The following is a 24,956-nucleotide window of genomic DNA, read 5'->3' as shown; positions in this document are numbered from 1 at the left end:
GTTCTTGTTTGGTTTAGTTCGTCATAAACTGATGAATAGTAATTGCTTCGATATCCTGAATATATATATATATATACAAAGTTTTCGGTCTTGTTTTGAAATTATGCAAACGCCGTGCGTTTACTGATTTGGTACCCGACAACCGCGGCAAATACTTAGCGTGTAAAATGATGATTATTGCACCAAAACACACAGAAGCCGATTACGTAGTCTATGTTGGTATATTTTCACAAATATGTAATAACATAATAATATAATGTTGCTTTCTCTCGGCTTGTCCCGTTAGGGGGCGCCACAGCGTGTCATCTCAGACGAACGCTCGTATTTGTTTGGCACAGTTTTAATAATAATTCTAAAATAAAAATATTAATAAATCATTTTTACGGATTGCTTTCAGCTTACAATCACTGAGGAATTCTCGAAACAGATTGTATTTTCTTCGGCGTGAATACAAAGGATTCCCAAGCTTATCGTCGATTTTGTGGCGTACGAGGCCCCGCCCACAAAATGAGTCGTTTTGCGGGGATGAGAAACTAGGTCAAAGGTCAAAACTGTACGTCACGAACACTTATATTTCTGGATAAAAACATCGAACAGGATATGCATTTTATGGAACAGTCGAACATATATTTTCATCCAGATGAGCTCATTTGCGTTAGAAATTACACATTCCATACACTTTAGGCGTCTAGAAATGTACTTGTGCACGATGGCGGTTGAAACGTTGCAGTTTTGTGATATTTCATAGGCAAAAAAAAAACCTTGAGGCCCTTGAACTTGAGTCCTCTTTGTAACGCTCATGTGAACAAGTTGAAGTTCTTGTCTACGAGGTCAAAGGTGGACCCACGTAAGTTATCTCTCCACCAGACGTGGGTGTTTCCCCCCCCCCCACCCCCCTCATTGTGTTTGCTCTAGCTCGACACCAGCACATGTTTTCAATACGCTGACCACGTTACGCAATATCATTTTTTGTTACGGGGCCTTCTGGGAGCGACATGGGGAAATTTTTGAGCGAGCTTCAAAAAGGCAGGAAAAGAAGAAGGGCGAGATGATTCGCTGGCGCGAACTTCCGGGTTGGTTTTCGGGGTTTATGAGGCGCGTGTGCAAACTCGAGACCACTCGACTAGCAAAAGGAATTCATCTCTTGCACATGTGTACATTGCATCCTGTACGGAAATACTGTGTACTGCCGGTCCAAAGCACAACATACATTCACAGTTTGGCTATTTTGCAGTTTATCTTTTGTAGTCCCGCTGCACAGTAACACAGATTTGTCTTTTTTTTGTGTTGAAATACCGTCACCCATTGGTAAAGTACTTTTGCATTCAAGCTTTAATGCGATTACTTCAAGGTTTAAACTGTTGAAAAGAAATGAAAAAAAAATCTACATTCTAATGTGCATTTTTCTATAAATCTTGTGCTTGCAAATTTCTTATATAAATAACAAATTATATATTTGGCCTCGTCTGTTTTAAAGTAAACGAGTCAATAAAGTTTCTCCTTTTTTCCCCCCAAGTGTCTTTCACGGATCAGCAGTGACATCAAGCGCGTCAACAAATTGAAAGTTTGTTTTGTTTTCAAATCAAACAAATGGCCTCTCACGCATGCGCCGTGACGTCACAGCGCCATACCGTGGGGGGGGGGTGTGAAGGGGAAACAGGACTCGAACTATCCCGGTTTGGACGAGTCTTCTTCGGCACGGCGACCCTGGCAAACCCCCCCCCCCCCCCTTAAAGGACAAAGTGGACTCCATTGAAGCGATTCTGAAGTACGAACACTTTGTGGTGGACTTGGGTTTGTGACGTCACTCGAGGCGCAACAGGTCGAGCGAAGCTAGCAAAGAAATGCTCCCGAATAATTGTCAGCAGAAACGGAATATTTTCTGTTTTTTAAATCGCTCCTACCTGCAGAACCGCCGGCGATAATCTGGTGGCTGGCTTCCCGGACGATGCCGCGCGCTTTGGGGCTTGTGGTCGTCGTCATTGTGGCAGTATTGGGTTTTTTTTGTTGTTGTTGTTTTTTTGGGGTGGGGGTGCTGTGGGTAATCTGCCAAGGCAAAGAGAAGAGTTAGCAGCTAGCTAGCTAACAAGCTAGCTCGCGCCCCTTGCTACTACGTCATAGCCGTCCCTTTTTTTTTTTTTTTTTTTTGCAGACCTGAGTCGTTGTCGCCTCGCGTGGATCTTCACGAGGCTCCTGTTCACGCGCACACGCAGGAATCCGAGATCCGGGTGGTTGGCGTGATGTGGATTTACTCGCACAACGCCTCTTGTGCCGGACTGGACCTCCTTTCCCTTGTGCCTGCAAGTTTACGGTTCGACTCTGGAAGCCAGACCCACTCCCACCCCCGTGACAGCCCCCCCCCCCTCTCTCTCTAAAACTTCCAGTTTAATCAATACAGGACAAACATGACCGCAAAAAGACACTTTCACTTCACAAATGAATTTTTTTTTGTCAATAATTTATTTTAAATTTCAACTTTGATATGCTGCTCCATGCACTATTGAACGACATCACTCTTATATAACAATGTACAGTATATACTGGAACATTTAAATCTGTCACTATATAGCTTATTATATATATATATATATTTTTTTACAAATAATGCAATATATTTAATATATATTGTAATAAAATAATGAAAGTGGATTGATTGATAAGTGTAAATGACATTGAAAAGCACTTCAAAACATGGTTAAGTTCTGTACAATCCCACGGAAAATAAAATCACAATAATTGAAAAATTAAAAAAAAATGTTTGCATGAAAATCTGTACAGTATGAATCACGCGATACGATTCACATATATCGCGGCAGCGCAGTAGTCGAGCAGTTCGCAGATGCACTTCAAAAGTTCTGATGTGCATCCATTCGTTTATAGTACTTAGCCGCTTATCCTCACAAGGGTCACGTGGAGTGCTGCAGCCTATCTCAGCTGTCAACGGGCAGGAGGCGGGGCACACCGCGAACTGGTTGCCAGCCAATCGCAGGGCACATCGAGGCAATCACACCTTGGGGCAATTTAAAGTGTCAAATTATTGATGCATGTTTTTGGGATGTGGGAGGAAACCGGAGAGCCCACCCGGAGAAAAGCTGGGCATGCGAAGAACGTGCAAACTCCACATAGGCGGGGATGGGATTGAACCAGGGACCTCAGAACCGTGAGGCTAACGCTGCTCCACTGTGCCGCAAGCTATGACGTTGGTCTCCTCTGAGGTCCTCCTCTCGGATAAAATGTCTCGTTTGAAATTACATACAATATCCCCCCCGATTGTCAGATAGTTTGGTTCCGACGCGGACGCTAACGTTAGCTCGGCCTGTCAGTCTCCACCTGGCCGCAGCGCTCTTGCTGCCTTTAGTCTAGAAAATTGGCTGTGATGGGCGACTAAAGGTCAATTATTTGTACATGATGTGCTGCAGGGAGAAAGTTGTGGATTATTTCGGTCCTGTTTGGGATTGGGAGCGTGCGGGTTGCTTTGTGTGTTGAGTGGAAACAGCCATCTTGGATGCGCGTCACTTGAAGTGGACGTGGAAATCAACGTCGCGAGAAAAACAAATCAGGCACGCCCAAAGCTCCCCTACATATGCGAACAAGCTGAATCGTCATAATCATGCATCTGACTGACAAACATAAAAGGGAATGCTAAATTGAAAAATATGCATACAGAATTATTACATCATTTTCCTTTGGCACCTTAACCCCCCCAAACATTCCATAGATCAAGTGAATGCAAAGCAAAAAAATTGAAATGATTTGAAATAAGAAATTAGTCACCTACATACCTTTGTTTTTTTAATCCATCCATCCATTTTCTTTGGCGCTTATCCTCATGAGGGTTGCGGGAGTGCTGGAGCCTATCCCCGCTGTCAGCGGGGTACACCCTGAACTGGTCGCCAGCCAATCGCTGGGCACATCGAGACAATTGCACTCCCAATCACACCTACGGGCAATTTAGAGTGTCCAATTAATGTTGGGTGGGGGTTTTTTTTTGGGGGGGGGGGAGGAAACCGGAGTACCCACCCGGAGAAAAGCCACGCAGGCACGGGTAGAAGACGCAAACTCCGGGGCCGGGATCGAACCCGGGTCCTCAGAACTGTGAGGGCAACGCTTTACCAGCTGCTCCACCGTGCTGCCTGTTGTTTTTTTTTTTTTTTAATACATCACCTGTAAATGACTGAACTAAAAATGAAACAAATATGCAAAATTAAGAGATCTAACCATTTTTATTTTCATGGAACACACAAACATGAACTGACAAAGTAACTAACACACATTCTTAAATTACTGCCTTAATTAATTCACTAAGTTTTGCCTTTTTAAGCAAGATTCATCCCCCCGCAATAAAGATGGTTTGGCATAATAATAAATTAATATTACTCCACAAACAAAAATCAGTGGTTCTATCCAAAAAGAGTTCAAGTCTTTTTTTTTTCCAGCATAGAATAATGTGACGTTGCTGAAATGTAAAAAAAAAAAAAAAAAAAAAAAATTAGCATAACACCAGACAAGTGAGCCACAAAACGTGTCATTAGTGGTTCTGTCCCATTTTAAAGGTCCCATATTTTGGTTATCTAGGCCTCCGTAGATTAATTCTCCAACGTGGACTAAGTACAAAAGTCTAGATTTTGCCATATGAGTGTCCAAAAAAGGCCTCTCTGACAGCTACTTGTGTTTGACCCAGTTTTGTATCCAGTTTGTCTGTATTTGGCTAAGCCCGCCCCTTTCCTCTGATTGGTTGCCTCCGTCTGTTTGTGACATTGACAACTCTGGCTCGGGAGTGGGGAGGTAGGCGGAGATATTTGCTAATGACATAGATAAGATGAAGAAATTCCAATGACTCGGTAGAAAAATGTCAAACTCAGGAATGCGTAGATGACTTTGATTCATATTTCACATCTTTAGAGGAGCATCATAAAGACAATAATACATCCTACGTACTAGAAAAAAAACAAGTCGCGTTTTGTAAAATATGGGACCTTTGAGGCAAACAAAAACTGTGTATCATCCTCCACGTCCAGTTGGTGGCAGCATCGAGTCCGACACCTCGTACAGTAAGTCCACACAGTCATAGGCAGGAATTAAAAATACAAAAAAAAAAAAAAGATTAGCCTTAATAATAAGGCAACATTTTTATCCGAAAGTCATTTTTGCAAAAGGCACAATCGAGGCAACAGGAAAAAGAAAAATAATTCAAAAAATAAACACATACTTGAAAAGAATTCCACTCCACGGTACCGTTTTTACTTATCATAGTTTTTGGGTCTTACTGTACGTAGGATCGTAGTAGTAGTACGCTAAAACTGAAAATTACTACTACATCGAACGCTTCAATCGCAACCAGACAAGCTAACAAAGGAGCTAATTTTATACAGCGAAATGGCGACAACGGCAACAGGACACGCTAACGCTAACGTTACGTGTGCCGTTTATCGAAGTGAATGCTAACAAATCTGAAGAGAAGGCGGAAAGGCTGCCGAAAAACGTAACTTTGCGTCACAAGAGCGTGTCGATACTGGACTGTGGAAAACGGCTCGTGAGTTTGTTTAAGCTAACGGGATCTGCTAACCTCGCAATGGGTTGTTTTCACTGACGTCAGGTTTTTTTTTTGCTGAATTGCGCGCCGCCATTTAATCTCCCGACCTAACGCCTACCAGTGTTGTGGCCTCCGGAATGCTATCCCCGTCACCGTTTGTGTTTCACGGGTGTCTGGGGACTCAAGCACACAAGAGAGGACTTGCTAACCATCAGTGAGCCTTCTTCGGACTTTTTTTCGACAACTCTCGCCAATTCGCTGAAGCATTTTTCCAGATTTGCTAGCCGGCGCGCTCTTCAAAGCCTCGCGATCCGCCGAGGTCCAAAGTCCGACTTCGGAAGCGGCGACGTCGTCTAACGCTTCCGACGAAAGACTTTGGACGTTCTGCGGCTCTGCGCTTCACGGAGACTTGGCTTTCGCTATCGCGCTAGCCTGCTCCAACCTCCATCGCGCCGATTGTGTCGCCGAGCTAACGAGCTTACATCTATTTCTTTATATGGGAACTTAGCTGTATGCTAAGACGTAAAACGAAAGTCCGTGGAATATGCTTTTATATCTACGAGGAATGGTGCGCGGACGTTACAGAGCTCAGCACGTACCGCGGCAATTTCCGTTCGCTACAACAACCTAACTATAAAAAACAAGACTGAACTAATCATTTAGGAAGTGTCTTGAGCAGACAAGGGTCCGATCCCACTGCTCCTCCTTCGGGATTTCTGGATCACGTAGAGTACAAGATCAAGGGCACAATACTGCGCCTTTGCGACGCAGTCTTGAGTCCCATGATGTGCGCATTGACACGTAGCCTCGTAAATAAGTGCCGTTAGAAACATAATGTCGGTAACGGAGCTCAGGGATCGAAAACGGCCGCCGACCGAGGCGGCGCAACGGGTGACGTCACGTGAAAACAACCCGTAGTACCTTTGCGACACATTTTCTAGGGAAGTTCGCGGAGACAAAGAATAAAAATTCGGCACTTTTAGGACGCTCAGAGTAGCGTGGGGACCTCGGTGGTGTAGTTCATGGCGGGGAAGTGGCGGGCGTCCGCGTCCCACTGGCTCTTGGGGGCGCTGGGGGGAGTCCAGTGGTTCATGTAGCTGGCCGTGAGCAGGGTCAACTCCAGAATCTGAGGGGAAAACGAGTGTTTTTCCAGATACAGCGGTACCTCGGTTTTCAAACGAAAATCGGTACTCGAACGCCCCAAACAAAACCGGGAAATAACAGAACGCGCGCGGCCAGACCAGCTGACCCACGACGCGCTTTGTTGTCAATTCCCACCCCGCCGTAAATAACAGAACGAGCGCGGCGGTTGATTCGGTTTTTGAACAAATCGGTTCTCGAACCGCCTTCTGGAACGGACTGCGGTCGAGAACCGAGGGGACCGCTGTACAAGGTGATTCGGACGATCTGGAGATACAAGCGTACACGGTCGCACTTTGGATAATGATAAAGAATTTTTCGGGAAAGGTCACCTTCGGTTTGGCCATGGCGAACAGCAGCTTCTCCGCGCTCGCCTTGCCGCCGCCGGGCTCCTTCTGCTGGCTGGTGACCAGCACGAAGTCGTCGCAACAGCCGCCGAAGGTGACCACCGACTGGTACGGGTGCGAGGACAGCGTTTGCTAAAAAAAAAAAAAAAAAAAAAACATAAAAAAGGCAAAAGGACCCGGCTAGCGATTTTCTAGGCGTTCAGAAAGCGACCATGGCGTAGTCCAGCACGAAGAGCCCGTCCTCGTTGACCGCCAGCCAGGCCGGGCCCTGCTCGGACGGGACGGGGGGCACCGCCTGCAAAGGCGACCGCGTGAAAAAATATCAGTTCACAAATATTCCGAAATTGTTTCGCTAGGTACAGAGCCCGCGCAAGTCCAAGAGGTGAGGAAACGGTCCAAACCTTGACGCTGAAGAGTTTGGCCCCGAAGAGGGGCCACCTGCGGGCCACCGTCAGGTAGATTCTCACGCAGTCGGCGGCGCCGCAGCCGCGGAGCGTGGACCACTTGGCCGCCAAACGCTCGCCGAGGTCTCTGAAAGGGAGCAAAACGGCGACTTTGAGTTTGGGAACGGATCGCGCCTGGCGCAGTCGTTCTTAACTTTGAAAAATGGACAGACAGTCGTTTCATCTGATATGTTGTAAGTTTCCGGCGGAGGGAAAACGTCGGGACTGACCTGAGCTGCTCGGCGCCGCAGTTGCGCTTGTAGCGTTTGGGGTAGAAGCGCTCCAGCGCCTGCGGGAGCAGCATCAGGTGGGATTTGGGTTGAGCGCTGGTTCGCTCCAGATCGCCGTACTCCACCTTCAAAACACGCATCGTTCTACATCGAGCGTCGCTCAGACGGACGGGCCCGTTTTCTTTCCGCGGTTGTGGGGACCTGCGCCATGAGGGCGGCCACCTCCAGCGCCAGCTCCTTGTTGACGGGGAAGCGGCCCTCCTGCACGTTGTCGTTCACCTGGTGGGCCAGCAGGAGGCGCTCCCGCTCCGTCTCGCCTTTGGCCTGAGAGCGGAAGCAAAGCCTGCGGGGGCGGAGCCACCAAACGGAAGGTTCTGAACTCCTCTTTCCATGCCGGTGTCACCTTTACTGTCATCCAGGTTGCCATGAAGCTACCGATACATTTTCTGAGCCGCTTATCCTCACATTATTAGATTTTTCTTCAAAAAGCAAACTCCACACAGAAGGTTCGAAACCCGGTCCTCACAACAGTGAGGCCAACGCGCTAGCTCGTTGCGCCACCGTCCCGCCATACAGCTCATCCATCCATCCGTTTTCTTTGCCGCTTATCCTCACAAGGGTTGTGGGAAAGCTGGAGGCTATCCCAGCTGTAATTGGGCAGGAGACGGGGTACACCCTGAACAGGTTGCCAGCCAATCGCAGGGCACACAGGGACAAACAACCAATCGCACGCACAATCAGACCTTGGGGCAATTTAGAGTGTCCAATTCATGTTGCTTGTTTTTGGGATGTGGGTGGGAACCGGAAAAAAGCCACGCAGGGACAGGGGGAGAACACGCAAACCCCACACACAAAGGGCCGGGATTCAAACCCCGGTCCTCACAACTGTGAGGCCAACGCTCTAACTAGTTGCGCCACCGTCCCGCCATACAGCTCATCCATCCATCCATCCGTTTTCTTTGCCGCTTATCCTCACAAGGGTTGTGGGAAAGCTGGAGGCTGTCCCAGCTGTAATTGGGCAGGAGACGGGGTACACCCTGAACAGGTTGCCAGCCAATCGCAGGGCACACAGGGGCAAACAACCAATCGCACGCACAATCACACCTTGGGGCAATTTAGAGTGTCCAATTCATGTTGCTTGTTTTTGGGATGTGGGTGGGAACCGGAAAAAAGCCACGCAGGGACAGGGGGAGAACACGCAAACCCCACACACAAAGGGCCGGGATTCAAACCCCGGTCCTCACAACTCTGAGGCCAACGCTCTAACTAGTTGCGCCACCGTCCCGCCATACAGCTCATCCATCCATCCATCCGTTTTCTTTGCCGCTTATCCTCACAAGGGTTGTGGGAAAGCTGGAGGCTGTCCCAGCTGTAATTGGGCAGGAGACGGGGTACACCCTGAACAGGTTGCCAACCAATCGCAGGGCACACAGGGACAAACAACCAATCGCACGCACAATCACACCTTGGGGCAATTTAGAGTGTCCAATTCATGTTGCTTGTTTTTGGGATGTGGGTGGGAACCGGAAAAAAGCCACGCAGGGACAGGGGGAGAACACGCAAACCCCACACACAAAGGGCCGGGATTCAAACCCCGGTCCTCACAACTGTGAGGCCAACGCTCTAACTAGTTGCGCCACCGTCCCGCCACATCCATCATTCTTAATTAAAAATATACAATGTACATATTTTTAATAATAACGTCATTTGTCAATGGTTTGGGAAAAATATTAGAAAAACTAAGAATATAAAACAATGTGATTACTGCATTTTATGCTTTCATTTAATGACTAATAATGTGAGTGGAATCATATAAATGTCATATCATGATCCAAGCCGCTTATCCTCACAAGGGTCGTGGGAAAGCTGGAGGCTATCCCAGCTAGCTTCTGGCAAAAGGCAGACTACACCCCGAGCTGGTTGCCAGCCAATCACAGGGCACGTGGAGACAGACAACAGTCACACCAACTCACCTTGGGGCAATTTAGAGCGCACAATTAATGTTGCTTGTTTTTCGGGTTGCGGGAGGAAACCCGAGTGCACACCCGGAAAAAAGCCAGGCAGACACGGGGAGAGGACACGCAAACCCCACACAGAAAGGGCCGGGATTCGAACCCCGGGTCCTCACAACTGTGAAGCCATCGCCCGAACTAGTGGCGTCACCGTCCCGCCACATACGCCATTCTTAATTTCAAATATACACTGTACATATTTTTAATAATGACAACCTCATTTGTCAATGATTTTGGAAAAACATGAGAAAAACTAAAAATATACAACAATGTGATTATTGCATTTGATGCTTTCATTGAATTACTAATAATGTGAGTGGGAAAAAAATGTAATCATTATTTTATAATGGGAATATTGAAAAAAATATATTTTTCATGATTTCTGGGCAGGGGTTGCAAATTTGCAACAGGTTTGATATAATTTTAAGTCCAGAGTATCAGATTTTTCAATATTGATATAAAATGCCCGAATATTCAGATTTCCTGTTCCCACGTCGGACAGGAAGTGAACCGCGAAGGGAAGTTGAGGCGCAACGGGCGGTACCGCTTCTTGTAAGTCAGTCGTAGGATCCGCGTGGCTTCGTTCTTGCCCGGGTGAATCTCCTTCAGGGCCTGCTCCCACTTGGAAATAACGTCGCAAATCTGCCCAGGGGGAAAACAAAAACTTGCGAGTGACTCGGGCGTGGCGTGATTTCTACGAGTCCGTTCGGGGTCACCTTGGCGGCGGGCGGCAAGCAGTGCTCCGAGTCTTTTCCGGACGGGTCGTCGGTGAAGAGGGCGAAGCCGGACAGCTGAGGACTGCGCATGCCGATCCTCTGGTTCAGCGTGTTCAGGAACTCCTCCACCGTGGCGGACCCGTCAAAACCCACCACCTGCCGGACAACCCAAAAAAAAAAAAAAACGGAGTGCGGGCGCTTGCAAAGTTCGCATTTCACGAGACTTGAGTCCGCAAAAAGCTGAAGAGAACTGGACCGGAGTTCCGGTACTGACCTGGTAAGTGTTGTTCATAAAGTGCACGGGGATGCTGAAGGGCAGCGAGTGGTGGTAGGGGTTTCTCAGCAGGATGGAGACGATCTCCATGCGCGACGGTTTGGCCTCCCGCTCGCCGTTGCGCAGCGTTCGCTCCACGGAGCGCTGGCAGTACACCGCGTACTTGCCCACGTCGCTACTGCAAGAAACCGAGAAAGGCCTTGGGAAACGCATGCGGAAAATGGGAGCAAGCGCTGCCTTTCCAGTGGTAATCCTTAGATTTTCAGTCAATATTTTCATTCTAATATTCCATTTTTTGACTTCTGTCCGATTCAAGGTGACTCGGCAGCGGTGGGGCGGCGGCCAAGCGCCCTCTATTAACCAGCCGCCACCGGGCCTGGCCTTTACTGGGGCGGCGGCCAAGCGCCATCTATTGGCCAGCCGCCACCGGGCCTGGCCTTTACTGGGGCGGCGGCCAAGCGCCCTCTACTGGCCAGCCGCCACCGGGCCTGGCCTTTACTGGGGCGGCGGCCAAGCGCCCTCTACTGGCCAGCCGCCACCGGGCCTGGCCTTTACTGGGGCGGCGGCCAAGCGCCCTCTACTGGCCAGCCGCCACCGGGCCTGGCCCTTACTGGGGCGGCGGCCAAGCGCCCTCTACTGGCCAGCCGCCACCGGGCCTGGCCTTTACTGGGGCGGCGGCCAAGCGCCCTCTACTGGCCAGCCGCCACCGGGCCTGGCCTTTACTGGGGCGGCGGCCAAGCGCCCTCTATTAACCAGTCGCCACCGGGCCTGGCCTTTACTGGGGCGGCGGCCAAGCGCCCTCGACTGGCCAGCCGCCACCGGGCCTGGCCCTTACTGGGGCAGCGGCCAAGCGCCCTCTACTGGCCAGCCGCCACCGGGCCTGGCCCTTACTGGGGCAGCGGCCAAGCGCCCTCTACTGGCCAGCCGCCACTGGGCCTGGCCTTTACTGGGGCGGCGGCCAAGCGCCATCTACTGGCCAGCCGCCACCGGGCCTGGCCCTCACTGGGGCGGCGGCCAAGCGCCCTCTACTGGCCAGCCGCCACCGGGCCTGGCCTTTACTGGGGCGGCGGCCAAGCGCCCTCTACTGGCCAGGCACAACCGGGCCTGGCCTTTACTGGGGCGGCAGCCAAGCGCCCTCTACTGGCCAGCCGCCACCGGGCCTGGCCTTTACTGGGGCGGCGGCCAAGCGCCCTCTACTGGCCAGCCGCCACCGGGCCTGGCCCTTACTGGGGTGGCGGCCAAGCGCCCTCTACTGGCCAGCCGCCACTGGGCCTGGCCCTTACTGGGGAAGAGTGGATTTCCTACGACCATAAAAGGAAGAGACCCCCGGTGGACGCCCACCGCGTTGACGTGACGCGTCTCACCTGGGGTCGGCGTTTCGGTGCAGGTGCTGCCTGAGGTACCAGAGGAAGTGCTGCTGGGGGAGGAAGAGAGCCACGCACAACGACAGCAGCTGCCAGCACTTAAAAGTAAACAACACCCCCAGCGGTAATTCACATCAAGGAGGTGGAGGCGGTCACAGACGTCGCGTCGAAAGCCGCCGACCTGCGTGACGGAGTAGTTGTGGGGCGTGCGGCGGTTGGTCTGCTTGATGAGCTGGCAGTACATCTCGTTGTGCAGCTCCGGGTGCGACAGGCACACCTGCAGCGCGTTCTGCGCCAGCGACGTGTGGTAGTCCACGCTGGGAGACTCCAGCAGCACGTTGATGAACAGCTGGCACGACTGCACGCGACACACAAGGGGCAAAGCAAACGTTCTTACAGGCGGCCTCCAGCAGGGGGCAGCAAAGTGCAAGGATTTTTTTTTTCCCTTTTATGTGCGTGGGTGTGTGTGTGTGTGTGTGTGTGTGGAGAAGCGTCCCAAATACATAATTATACATCAATGTGCGCTATTCGATCATACGGGAGGACATTTTTGGCCCTGCACCTTGAAGAGCTTGAGCGCCTCCGTCTGCAGGGCGTCCGACGGCAGCGTGGTGAGCGGCGAGCGCAGACCTTCCTTGGAGAAGCTCAACGCGTCGCTCTGCCACAGGCTGCATTCTGGGAAAAAGCAATTCAAAAAAAAAAAAAAAAAAGAAAACGGCGCAAAATGATTGGCAGTTGGACCCTCCGCGAGCTGACAGCAAGTGCGAGACGCGGTTGTAAACACCGTCTGCCGGCTTCAGACGTGAAAATAACTCAAGGCTGACTCAATGGCCGTCCATTTATAGCAACAATCGGGAATTGTGCAGGCAACCAAACCATTTTGTCTTTCTGAGGCAACAAATATATCATTGTGCCTTGGTTATTTATTCTTTACAACACAATATCCTGTTACGCTGAAATAAATCTGGCAGGTAGAAATTTCGCACGCCGCTCACCCGCATCTCCATCCGCGTCCAGCAGCCTGCCGATCAGCTGCTCGCACTCGGTGCCCACCTTCAGGTTGGCGCCGCCGCCCGCCGCCACGCACAAGTGGTACAGCCACGCGTCCTGTCGGCGACGGCGCCGTTAGCATTCGGACGATGCGTCGGAGGCTACGAGTCGCGGGGAACCGACCTTTTCCTGTTTGGTGCGGACGAGGAGGTACGAGGGGCTCTGGTCGCCGGGCTTGACCGCCAGGGTGCAGTGCGACGACAGGAAGCCGCCGCGGACGCCCGCCTCGTAGTCCTCGTCCGAGTCGCACGAACGGTCCACTTCCTGCACGGACGCCGAGCGCAGCTGCAGCTGGCCCAGGGGCAGCTGAAGCGGAGGCAGTTAAGATTGTTAGCATGCTACCATGTTAGCAGTTTGTGAAATGTTTTTTTTTTTTTTTTTTTGGGGGGGGGGGGAATTCAAAGGAAGCTATTAGCTCTGGCTTCTCAAGGTTCATGCTAGCTAACTAGCTAACCTACGTTCAAAACAAACAACCTCAGTTCTCGACCACGATCCGTTCCAGAAGGCGGTTCGAGAAGCGATTTGTTCGAAAACCGAGTCGATATTTTCCACGTCTGCGTACGAAGGCCGTGTTTTACACGATAACAACGCGCGTCGTGGGTCAGCTGTTCGGGGCGCGCGCGTTATGCTATTTCCAAGTTTTTTTTCGCGGTGTTTTCAAATTTACAATAAAAAATTTGCGTCCTGGGTCAGCTGGTCAAGCCACGGTCATGATGTTATTCCCAGATTTTTTTTTCACGGTGCGTTCGAATTTACGATAAAAAAATCGCGTCGTGGGACAGCTGGTCGGGTCACGCGCGTTATGCTATTTCAGGGTTTTTTTCGCTGTGTTTTCAAATTTACAATAAAAAAAAAATCGCATCCTGGGTCAGCTGGTCAGGCCACGCGCGTGATGTTCTTTCCAGATTTTTTCACGGTGCGTTCGAATTTACGATAAAAAAATCGCGTCGTGGGACGGCTGGTCGGGCCGCGCGCGTTGTGATTTTTCCGAGTTTTGTGGCAGGCGTTCGAGAACCGATTTTCCTTCGAAAACTGAAGCAAAAAAATCTGGAAATTTTCGTTAGAAAACCGATTTGTTCGAGAACGGAGACGTTCGAGAAGAGAGTTTTCACTGTACATGAGTACTGTTAGCATGGTAGCAGATGGAGCTAGCCGAAGTGTTCCAAGTTATCTAGTTGACTACTTGTTAATGCTAGTTTTTAACCTTTTTGCGCTGTCCGGCTGAACCTGATTTGGACCGGACCATCGCAAAAATAAGACAGGCGGACAGTCGTAAAACGTTTCTAAGGCACCGCATCCAATAGATTGTTCTGTATTAATTTGATGAATCCATCAAACGATGGATTGAGCGTCGAGGGGGAAGCGGACTGCTACAAAGGGGGAGTGGGTGGAGAATAAAGTGTAATAAAGTACTTTGTCCTCTGGGTTGCGATAGTAGTAGAAGACCTTTCCAACTAAACAGCACCACACCAGCTTGGAATGTCCGTGTTTGACCTGTGGAGGAAGAAAGAATACACTGCTTATATACACTAAATATCATATTTTCTTATTGTTAATCCTAAAAACAGAGGTGGGGTTCTTTTTTCAGGATTCTCATAACATTTTTTTTTTTTTTTTTTATATTTCCAAATTTTCTTTTCTCCATGTTTCCATTTTTCCACCTTCTCCAATTTCTGAAGCGCAGAGCAATCTTTTAATCTTTTTTATTTGTATTTCTGAACCTTGGTGAGCCAGCCCGTGACGGCGGGCTTGGCCGAGGTCAGCTCCACGCTGAGCGGGCTGCTGGCCTGAACTTTCAGGAGGTTCTGCAAGACCCGGATCCACTCCTCCAGGATGTTGGGCGAATCCGCCGTCAGGTACAAGGTCTTCTTCTCCGTGATCAACTGGAAAAAAACGACATCAGCACTTTGAGCGGCGAGAGGAAAATTACAGGAAACTCGCGTTATGTATTTTAGCATGGAAAAAAAAAAAAAAGAGTGCTCATACATTTTTTTGGGTGATTTTTTTGTGAACTGATTTTTTTTAGATTTTTGTTGTTTTTATTTATTATTATTATATTTTGTTGTTGTTGTCTGGATGAAAAAAAAAAAAGCTTTTTTTTGTGGTTCATTTCCTAGATTTACAAAATCCAGAAACATTTTGTGTCAACATTTTGTTTTATTTTTTTTTTATCATTTAAGAAAAAAAAAACTTTTATTCTTTTTTTTTAAAATAAAAAATACTGAAACAAAAAAAATACTGAAAAAGTTTTGTTTCTAATTAGAATTGTTTTTTCTGTATTTAGAGTTTTGTGATGAAAATGAGCAAATGATTTCCAAACCTTTTGAAATGTTTCTGTTGTGTAAACACAGTCAGACTAGTTCCACACGTTAAAAACACGAAAAAAAAAAAAAAAAATCAAAACAAACGCTTATTGTTTGTTATTAAAGGCGACGCGTGGCGAAGGGCCGGAGGCGTCGTGGGATTTCGGAAACGCAAGAAAACTTACCTGGAAGGTCTGCGTTTCTTCTCCGCGCACAATTCGGCAAGACGAGTTGAGCTCAAGCTGACCTTGCGGTTTCCTGATGACGTCGCTCTGGAAGCGTCGCCGCACGCAAGTTTTCATCATTATTATTATTATTACGACTTTCGCGGGAGTTTTCCGCAGGGGCGGGACTGACGGGAGACTTGTAGTAGAGGATCTCGCCGTTCCTGAGGATGAACCAGCGGCGCTTCCAGGCCTTCACCTGACTGCTCATCTTCAGCAGGTAGCCGCTTTTCTCCAGCGTCTCCTGAACGCAACGACAATCGTATTCAAAAAGATATTGTCATCAATGTACATTTAGTCATTATTAATGATTTGTTCTCTCTATCTTAACACTTATTTGCATTTTCAGCTCAATTTCAATTTCATTTTTATTTTTTTTTCTCTGTATACCACAATTTTTACTCATTTAATTTGGATATTCATTTTTTAAATTTTGAATGGAATTACTATTACGATAGTTCCAGTTATTTTCACTTCATTTAATCGCATTTCCTTTTTTCCATTTTATAAATGTATATTTTCACATTTTACATATTATTCAAATCTTTTTTATTTAGCTACACCGTTTTTATTACATATTTAATCTGTATTTACAATTCTTCTCACATCAGAATTTTATATTAATTTTGTATTGTAATCATAATATTCATTGTAGTACTTTTTTTTTTTTTTCAAAATTGTATCTTCATTTCATTTAAAGGCAGACACATTTGCATTTTCCATTTTAATTTGTACAAATGTACATCTGTATTTAAATGTGATATTAAGATTTGTATTCACTTCTGGAACTTGATTTAAATATAAATTTAAAATTTCGCTCACTGTATATTGAGTTTGTATTCTATTCTATGAATATTTATTTAATTCTGTCTATATTTTGTATTTAATGTAACTATCACCTGAATCTTGTGATATATTATTTATTTATTATTATTATTATTTTATTTATTTAGGTCGGTGTCTTTTTTTTTTTTTAAACATAAATACTCACGGGCCCGAGGCTCTCGCAGGAGTAAGACGACGTCCTCTGGACTTTGTGTTCCGGTTCCGAGTAGTCGCCGTCCAGGGAGCAGGCGTCGGGCGGGATGGCGTAGTCGCTCTCCGAGCTAACGGACGACACGGACACGCCTGGCAGGAACGCACGACGGTATGTGATGGGGCGATACCGAAACCCCCGCCCCTTGCCCCCCCCCCCACCCCACCCCCATCCCGACGAGCGTACCTCTCTTGACAGCACGGGGACTGCCGGGGACGCCGCCCCTCTTGTCCGGACCCAGCCCGGAGGTCCGCAGGCTGGCCAGCGAGCCGCTGTCGTCTTCGGAACCCGAGTCGTCGTTGTCCCGCAGAGGCGCCGCGCTGATCTGCGTGGCTCTCTGAGCGCACCGACATTCCCTTTCAGCTCAATGGCGGTTAAATGAGCTTCCACTAGATGGCAGACTTGCGCGTATCCACCTGTTAGCATCCGCGCTCCACCCCCGCATATTTGTGGTTCGGAATTTGCACATGTTGCTAACTAAGCAATTAAAGTCTTACTTTGATGCTATCTTGTCGTTAAATGTAATTAAATTCTGCATTTGAGATGTTTTTAAACGTACTTCATGTTCTACTTCTCGCCCAACGCGGTTAGCTACTAATCGCTAGCGGAGTTGACCTAGCTGGATTCCTTAGTAGCGCACTATGCTCGCGAATACAATAGACTGTTTTCGACTGACCTTCCGGTTTAGAACGCGATCGCGATTGAATTGGAAACTGTAACTAAGCAGGAATCATTTGAGAAAGGCGTATGAGCGGGGTCGCGCCGCTACGTTATCGGTCGCTCAAACGAAACCAGAACCGGTGCGAGAAAACGGAGCAGTTAGCGGCCAAACGGCGACAACCGCGGCTTGTCTCGTATCAGCAGAGCCGACCCAGCAGCCGAGTCGGCGTTTGCTCGGAGCATTTTGCTCTTGGTAAGTATTGGATACCTTTTCGGATTTCACAACTACTTAGCAATAACGAAGTTCTGTGAAGGGGGAAGTATTCTTTAGGTCCAAGGGCCTACATAATACTCGCATGTGAATGAAATGCATGTCTCCAAAATCTGTATTTTCTGTTTCGCTATAATAAACTTGCAAAAATGAGTTACCGCACCGCTAGCTGTTTCGTGAGTCGAGTTAAAAATGTAGCCGTGGAAGAGGAGAAAGAGGTGCGGGATCCACTTGGGACTCGTCCCGGTCCAACCTCTCCCTCTCGGTAACAAAAACGAAAACCTCTTTTGTTGGTATAATCTACATAATTTAACACAACGCCGACTGTAACCACGCGGCACATATTTCGATTGCATTGTGTGGGTACACTAACTTTAGCGGTGTGGAGACGCGGGAACCCAGTCATTGAACTGAATTGCTTGTAGGCCTCCAGACTTTTGTAATTCTTTAGTTGGTCTACGGTATAAGCGCTTGCCGAGAAGAGGAGATAGGTGACGATGTCTGGATAGGTCACCGACCCCCAAATGTGTGTGCTCCATTTGCGTTTCTCCGAGGCGTATGGGTCGACATTGTCGCTCAAAAGCGCACTTCCTGTTGTAACGGTTTCTTGAAACAACATCTGATGAGCCCCGATAACTTTCCAAAGTCTTTTTTTGCCATCATGCGTCACTTTTAACAGTCGTACGAACATTTGTGTCAGTCCTGTATGCGAAAGCCACGGAGTGAACCCATCCAACATGGCCGCGTGCCCCGGATGCAGTCACATGGTCGGAAACAGTCTATTGATGAGCCTGCTTTGTTTATGTTGAACAATTGAACGATGCGGTTTATGTAACTTGGGGGTGTTCGTGAACATGCTAGAATGATTGTGTTGATGTTTTATGATCTTCTCATGACCAATCAATTCTTTTTTGCGGCAGGGACCAATCACTTTACATACTGTATACTGCGCTGTGAGATTTTTCTCGCGTAAAAAAATTGATGCGCCTCGGCTCAATAACAGCTGAGCAAGGACGGCGACGGCGTTAAAAGAGACGAAATACGGGACTGACCCCTTTCAGCGCGGTGTAGACCGGAACGCTGATGTTCTTGTACATCAACTGCGCGAACGGACTGGCCGCCGGGCACTGTGGCGAGACGGACCCTGAAGCGGGGAAAAAAAAAAAAAAAAAAAAAAAGGTTCGTGAACGCAGCAGCAAATCAAGCCTCTTTGACACAAAGATGTTTTCATGCTAAAAGATTATTATTATATTATATTATTATTATATAATATTATATTATTTTTATAGTCAGCAAAGGTTTAAAGTAATGTTTGAGGAAAAAAAAATAAAGTACAGTACTATGATTTTTTTACATGTCATGTCAGATTGAGCCAACTTGCTTTCCTGAACATAAAAAAAAAAAAAAAAAAGAGTTTTAGTTATTGCCTGATTCATTTCTGAGTTCTGGGCCAAGTAGCCAAGTGAGTAGTTTCTTAAATATAGATTAAAAATGTGAAATCATTTTTTATTGAACTTATTTGGAAAGAAAATATGTTTTTAGAGACCTGACTTCATTTGTATTTAATGTATATTTAAATATTTTACATTATATTAAATTACTGTATTAGCATTTATTTTTTATCACACTGAAATTGAAGTTGCATGATATTCTATACATTCTTGTGTTTTTTCAATGTTGTAATATTATCTGGGCAGCACAGTGGGGACTGGTTGGAACGTTGGCCTCACAGTTCTGAGGACCTGGGTTCAAATCCCGGCCCCGCCTCTGTAGAGTTTGCCTGTTTTCCCCGTGCCCGGGTGAGCTTCCTTCAGGTGAGCACTCCGGTTTCTTCCCACATCCCAAAAACATATCTCATATTCATCGGAGACACAAAATTGCCCCAAGGTGTGATTGTGAATGCGATTGGTTGTCTGTCTTCATGTGTCCTGCGATTGGCTGGCGACCAGCCGGGACAGCCGGGATTGGCTCCAGCACTCTCGCGACCCTCGTGAGGATAAGCGCCTCAAAAAATGGATGGCTACATTTGAAGCCTAGAAATGTTCAAATCAAAATCATTTTCATACTGTATTTGTCCTTATTTACACACATGATATTTATTTAGTTCGCCACGAAAGTATGATTGGATAATTTGATTTATTGATACATAAAATGCGACGCAAAGCAGCTGTGACTGCGGCTGACAAAAAAGCAAGACCGTAAACACCCTTCGCAGGAAGAGAAAATAACTTTGAATCCCGACAGCTGGCGGTGGCGTTCACGCAGATAACGCCGCGAAGGCGCTCGGTTTACACGACCCGGATCGATTGCGAGACCTCCGGGTCGCGCCCCCCCTCCCCCCCCCCCCCCCTCTTCTTACGGTTCTGATATTACGTCTGTAGTGCGGACGCTTTTCTGGGTCTGACCGCAAACCTGCGGCGTTTACATAGAGCACCGGGCTAACTCCTTACCTTGACGCAAACGGAAAACAGAAACGGGGAACTGGACAGCACGAAGCAGACTTGAATTGATTATCGAGCGCGGGTGTTTTGAATTTTGGAGATGAGAGACACCCAAAAATTGCTGAGTCAGCATCTGAATAACCCGCAACAGCTCCTCGGCAGCCCTGCCAAGCCGTCGCCGCGGATGGCGCGACCAGCTAAATAGAAGGAACGATTTCGGGACGGGGCGCGTAATTACACCCGAGCCTCGTTCCTTTCATCAGTCGCACGGGATTAAAAAGCAGCGGCAAGTATCGCGCCGACATCCCGCTTGAGAGCTTTTTTCGGCGGCGGCGGCGGCGGGAGGAGGGGAGTTGAGCCCGCGGCTCCGCAGGTGTGCCGGGCCCCCAGCGCCGCAGGAAGCTACGTTAAAAGTCGCGATGAAGGATCCCAAACGGGCAGCCGGCGGCGCCGGAGTGGTCGCCGAGTGACGTGGGATCGGCCACAGGGGAAGTGAGCACGCGAGTGCAACGGTTGAATTCCCTTGGGGCGGGCGAAGTCGCGATCTGTTCTTCTTCAACGTTTTTGATTTGGTTAATCGAGTGGCGAACTTGTCGACGGGGATTGGGGGAGCGCGGCTGCAAACGTTTGTCAGGCGGTTTGTTGATGCGGCTTCAATCCGTCGGTCGAGGACTTTGTGGACATTGGTTGGAGGACTGCAGTTGTGATCGTTTGCTCTTGTGTGGTTGCGATCGGGTGGTGGACAAGGTCGGTTGGTGCAGTGGGGTGGACTCACCTCGATTGGGGCACCTCGTTCCAGGAGACGTCTCAGATACTCTCATTCCGGCCTTGGCCACGGCATATATTCGACTCTCCTACACAGAGTCCATCAGTTCCGTTATCAAGCGCATTCAGACCCGCAACGTGTTCAACATTAAGTTTGCGTACCCATGAAGGGAAGCGATGTAACGGAGGCGTCGGTGGTTTCAGAGCGTCGGGATCCAGCCTCTCCGGTTCCTCTGGGAGATCCGCAAAGGGGACTCCATCCCGCTGGGCGGGCTCCGCGGATCCAGACCCTTCCACCACGCCGTCCATGCTGTCCGGGAGAGCGTCATCGATGTCCGTCTCTTCGACCGGCCGGGAGGAGGGCAACGTGCCGGCGGTGAGGGTGGAGCACGTGGACGAGGGTGTCACGATGTCGATGCTGACCAGGTGGTGGTGTCGGTCCAGGCCGGACTGGGGCTGGCTGAAGTGTTTCTTCACCAGCTGGATGCTGTCCCTGGGGGTGAGCGGAGTCCGGATTTTGGGTAAGGTCATGCTGGCGCCGGATTGGGGGGCTGACGTCTCAACGGGACCGGGAAAGGGACTGTCGGGTGACGGCGAGTGCAGCGAGAGCGGGCTTTTCGGTGCAAGACTGAGGGGAGTCCTGGGGGAGCTCGGGGGTCCTTGAGCCACCTCGTACGCTGAGGAAGAAGATGACGAGGACGAATGAAGACATTGCAAGCGGAATTTGCTGTTCAACTCAGCAGAGGAGTTGTCTCTACCCTCGGAGCAGTCTGGGGGTTCTGGTCCAAGGTCCTCCCTACGCTGATCTTGCAACTGAGGATTGCGGGTCAGATGGCGGCTGTGGCAAATACCTTCACGGCTCGGTTCCGGAGATCTTTTCGAATCTGAGGGAAAGATGAGCGTACAGATCTTGGTTCAACAAGTCGAAGGGGTTGACTCCAGACTGCCGGCCAACGGGGTTTATGTTAGGCTAAAGCTAACGGGAGCCAAGTCCCCAAGAAGCAAACCAAAATTGCCACTAAGTGCAGGGCACATATATATACAGATGACAAATCACCCGTTGGCAAGTTCTTTCCAGTTCCACAGGCAACCGCCGGTCTCCTGCTGTGATCTGGCGAGGTCGGCGTATCAGGGCAGCTCGGAGGAAACTGGGGACTTTTAGGTACCTGGTGGCCATCTGCTTTGGGGGACTTACCGGGGGATCCGGAGGGACAGGTGGTCGTTTTTTCTAAAATAAAGATGAGGGACAAAAAAAACATTTGCATGTTTTGTGGGTAAAGCAAAACCAGGTGCGAGATATCTTTGCCGACCTTGTAGTTTGTTCTGTAGCAACGCAATCTGCTCCGTCTGCTTCAAGTTGGCCTGTTTAAGTTGCTGGTTCTCTTGCTCCATCTACAGAAGTAACACTTATATCAAACTAAAGCTTTGCTTTTGCAAAAAACACCCACAAACACGTGGAAGCTCATCCACTAACCAGGTTGTCATCTGCCGGTGCCACAAAAACGTGGCACATTTGATTATAGGGGTACACCGTATGCACATAGATTACGTAAAAAGGACGAAGCAACTAGTTTCAACAGCATTTCTATGTTCTGTCACTCATTAATATGTTTGTTTGCCTTTTCCACTCGCACTTCCAGTTCCATCACTTCCAACTTGAATTTGTGCTTGCGGTATGATGCCAAAAAGCTTAAGCGCAAAACCCTTTTTTGAATTTAGCCCACCTGTCGCCAAGTGTGCGCCAATCTGTTGCGGTGTGTGAACGCGCATTTAGGATCTCCGCAAATCGGGCCCTTAGTCCTGGTACATGTTAACCGTGCACGCTTACCTCGCTGAGCTTTACGGTTACCCAGTCTTTAATCTTGGCTGCCTTCTCTTCAATTATTTTAGCCTCGTGGGCTCTGACTAAGACCTGGAGTCAGAGAAAATATGCCATGAGTATATTTCATTTCGGCAACTGTTTTTCTAAGGTAAGGGCTCTCAAACCTTTTGGGTCCAGGGGGACCACTTACAGGGCAGAACATTTTCGAAGGGGACTCTGATACTTTAAACAAAAAGTTACATATTTACTTATTTGATTTGTTTGAGGAAATGTTGATGAAGATGAAGTCAGATTTTCACCCAAGGAAAAAAAAAAAAAAAAAAAAAAAAAATCAGAAAAACAAGATGAATTTCAGACAAAAAGACGACGAATTACAAATATATTTCCCGGTGACAAAAATTGGAATGTATGAAATGTACGTCCCAATTTAATGAGAGGGGAAAGAAGCCCGGTCCCATATACAGAATTTATTGCAAACTGTTTTTGTGGACCCCAAGCGGACCCCCGGTTTGAGAACCAGGCGCCAACCCCTCACACCTGCTTTTCCAGCTGTATCTCTAATCTTTTGATGGCGGCGTCTTTCTCCTGGACCCGGGCAGTCAGGTCTTGGCACTTTCTGTAAAACAAGCTCTCGGACTCGTTGCTCTGGACGTTCGCCGACTTGAGCTTTTCCTCCATGGCGTGGATCTGCGACGCGCGCGTTTGGGAAGGCGAGGCCGACACATTTACAAGCCGGAGTCGAAAACCCGGACAAAATCCGCCATTTTTTTCCCCACCTGTTTCTCCGCGTTCTCCGCACGCTGGTCGGCCCGGATCACCCGCTGCTCCAGTTCCTGCATCTGCGTCAGAGACAAAGGCCTCCGGGTTACCGTGGTTTCGCGCGTCGGGGGTAGAAACCCACCGGCTCCCCCCCCCGCGGGAAACGTGTGGGAAAGTTCAACAGGGCCGAGAGTCGTGAAAACGTCCTTATCAATCTATCTCCATACACTAACTGGACCAGCGGAGGTTTTCCGCGAGGCGACCGCCGCCGCTGGTGGTCAAACAAGAAAGCGAAAACTCGAATACCGTGAAAAAAAACAGGAAACTTGTATTTTCCGTGTATTTTTTTTTTTTTGAGGTTGCTAAAATGTTCTGAAAAACACTGAAAATGCGTGTTGTACGGCAAGTCCAGTTTTGTGTAGCGCGTTGAGTCCACGTGGCTCGGGCTTGGCTCGGGACTTTCTCCGGCGCTCGCACGAAGACCGCCTGCCGGTTCCCAAAAGGGTTCGCCCGGCACGCTTGGCTCGAGTGGGCGTGGGTTGCCGGTTAGTGGCTAGGCTGAGGTCAAAAGCGTCGCCCGGGAGTCGAAAGTTTTTGTGGTAAACAAGCGTCAGCGCGGCAAACTGAAAAAAAGCGCCGGAGTCGGACATCGGGGCGCTGTGGGGGTCCGGGGGGGGCGGGGGTCCTTTGCAACGTGAGTCACACAGTGTGAACAAAGACATGCCATTGTGGACGAAGTCAAAAGATTTTGGAAAACGTTGAGTCCAGAGCCCCTTTCGGACCTAGCATTAGCAGCGCATGGCGGACGACGCGCGTGTACACGCCGGTCACATTTTCGCTTGCTCCGTTAAAGCAAATACTGTGCAATATTGACAGCGACAAAAAGTTATTATTCATACACTCTTTGCTATAGTACGACACTTTAGTGTAGTTTACCAGATTGAACTGTATCATAGCATGCTATACCATTCAATACATACGACTACAATTTTACATTCCACGATACAAAATTTTACCATTCAAGGTAGTGCTACCGTGATGTGCTATACTATACTAATTATTGTATGCTATACTACACTGTACATAAGTATACTTTAGTATGATATACCGCACTTACTATTCTATACCATACGACAAAATAGACTTTAGAATGTTCCTGACTATGCTATTGCATAGTGTACTAAATGATACTATAACATACTTTTTTTTTATATAATACTACATTGCACACTCATAATTGACTATATATATATATATATATATATATATATATATATATATATATATAAAGAGAGAGAGAGAGAGCGAGAGAAAGAGAGCGAGAGAGGTAGCTAGCTAGCTATCTAGCGAGAGAGATAGCTAGATAGCGAGAGAGCTAACTAGCTAGTGAGATAGATAGATAGATAGATAGATAGATAGATAGATAGATAGATAGATAGCGAGCTAGCTAGTTAGCGAGAGAGATAGATAGATAGATAGATAGATAGATAGATAGATAGATAGATAGATAGATAGATAGATAGATAGATAGATAGATAGATAGATAGATAGATAGATAGATAGATA

The 24,956-nt window shown here is 48.2% G+C and overlaps 2 protein-coding genes across 6 annotated transcripts in view; both read right to left on the bottom strand.

The window, feature by feature from the left end:
* Positions 1-2,142, bottom strand: part of slc25a21 (solute carrier family 25 member 21) — an 87,466-nt gene extending 85,324 nt beyond the window's left edge. For all 3 annotated transcript variants that reach the window (XR_009798516.1, XM_061844437.1, XM_061844436.1), the window contains exon 1: positions 1,905-2,142. Coding sequence is in view for 1 of the 3 variants with exons in the window: in XM_061844436.1 (XP_061700420.1) it covers positions 1,905-1,983 (79 nt within the window). In the remaining 2 variants the exon portion in view is untranslated. The remainder of the gene's footprint in view (positions 1-1,904) is intronic.
* Positions 2,143-4,264: 2,122 nt separating this feature from the next.
* The window catches only part of plekhh1 (pleckstrin homology domain containing, family H (with MyTH4 domain) member 1), a 32,437-nt gene continuing 11,745 nt past the window's right edge, over positions 4,265-24,956 (bottom strand). Inside the window, exons 4-34 of one of the 3 annotated variants that reach the window (XM_061844248.1) lie at positions 23,408-23,470; positions 23,169-23,318; positions 22,638-22,721; positions 22,120-22,201; positions 22,005-22,037; positions 21,867-21,920; positions 21,568-21,693; positions 20,972-21,486; positions 20,820-20,898; positions 18,656-18,747; positions 16,859-17,009; positions 16,628-16,764; positions 15,770-15,880; positions 15,598-15,684; positions 14,831-14,992; positions 14,523-14,603; positions 13,233-13,415; positions 13,055-13,166; positions 12,622-12,734; positions 12,241-12,417; positions 12,060-12,157; positions 10,696-10,873; positions 10,422-10,577; positions 10,250-10,347; positions 7,895-8,036; positions 7,694-7,818; positions 7,422-7,551; positions 7,232-7,315; positions 7,006-7,152; positions 6,540-6,659; positions 4,266-5,043 (exon numbers count right to left, since the gene is read on the bottom strand). In XM_061844248.1, coding sequence (XP_061700232.1) covers positions 5,002-5,043; positions 6,540-6,659; positions 7,006-7,152; positions 7,232-7,315; positions 7,422-7,551; positions 7,694-7,818; positions 7,895-8,036; positions 10,250-10,347; positions 10,422-10,577; positions 10,696-10,873; positions 12,060-12,157; positions 12,241-12,417; positions 12,622-12,734; positions 13,055-13,166; positions 13,233-13,415; positions 14,523-14,603; positions 14,831-14,992; positions 15,598-15,684; positions 15,770-15,880; positions 16,628-16,764; positions 16,859-17,009; positions 18,656-18,747; positions 20,820-20,898; positions 20,972-21,486; positions 21,568-21,693; positions 21,867-21,920; positions 22,005-22,037; positions 22,120-22,201; positions 22,638-22,721; positions 23,169-23,318; positions 23,408-23,470 — 3,912 coding nt within the window. In that variant the 3' untranslated portion in view covers positions 4,266-5,001. Of the gene's footprint in view, positions 6,660-7,005; positions 7,153-7,231; positions 7,316-7,421; positions 7,552-7,693; positions 7,819-7,894; positions 8,037-10,249; positions 10,348-10,421; positions 10,578-10,695; positions 10,874-12,059; positions 12,158-12,240; positions 12,418-12,621; positions 12,735-13,054; positions 13,167-13,232; positions 13,416-14,522; positions 14,604-14,830; positions 14,993-15,597; positions 15,685-15,769; positions 15,881-16,627; positions 16,765-16,858; positions 17,010-18,655; positions 18,748-20,819; positions 20,899-20,971; positions 21,694-21,866; positions 22,038-22,119; positions 22,202-22,637; positions 22,722-23,168; positions 23,319-23,407; positions 23,471-24,956 lie in introns of all 3 variants that reach the window. The other 2 variants (XM_061844247.1, XM_061844246.1) reach the window with 2 other exon arrangements.

The sequence above is a fragment of the Syngnathoides biaculeatus genome, chromosome 15 (assembly GCF_019802595.1).
Source record: "Syngnathoides biaculeatus isolate LvHL_M chromosome 15, ASM1980259v1, whole genome shotgun sequence".
Lineage (NCBI taxonomy): Eukaryota > Metazoa > Chordata > Actinopteri > Syngnathiformes > Syngnathidae > Syngnathoides > Syngnathoides biaculeatus.
The sequence above is the reverse complement of the archived record's forward strand: the minus strand, read 5'-3'. Positions and strand labels throughout refer to the sequence as shown.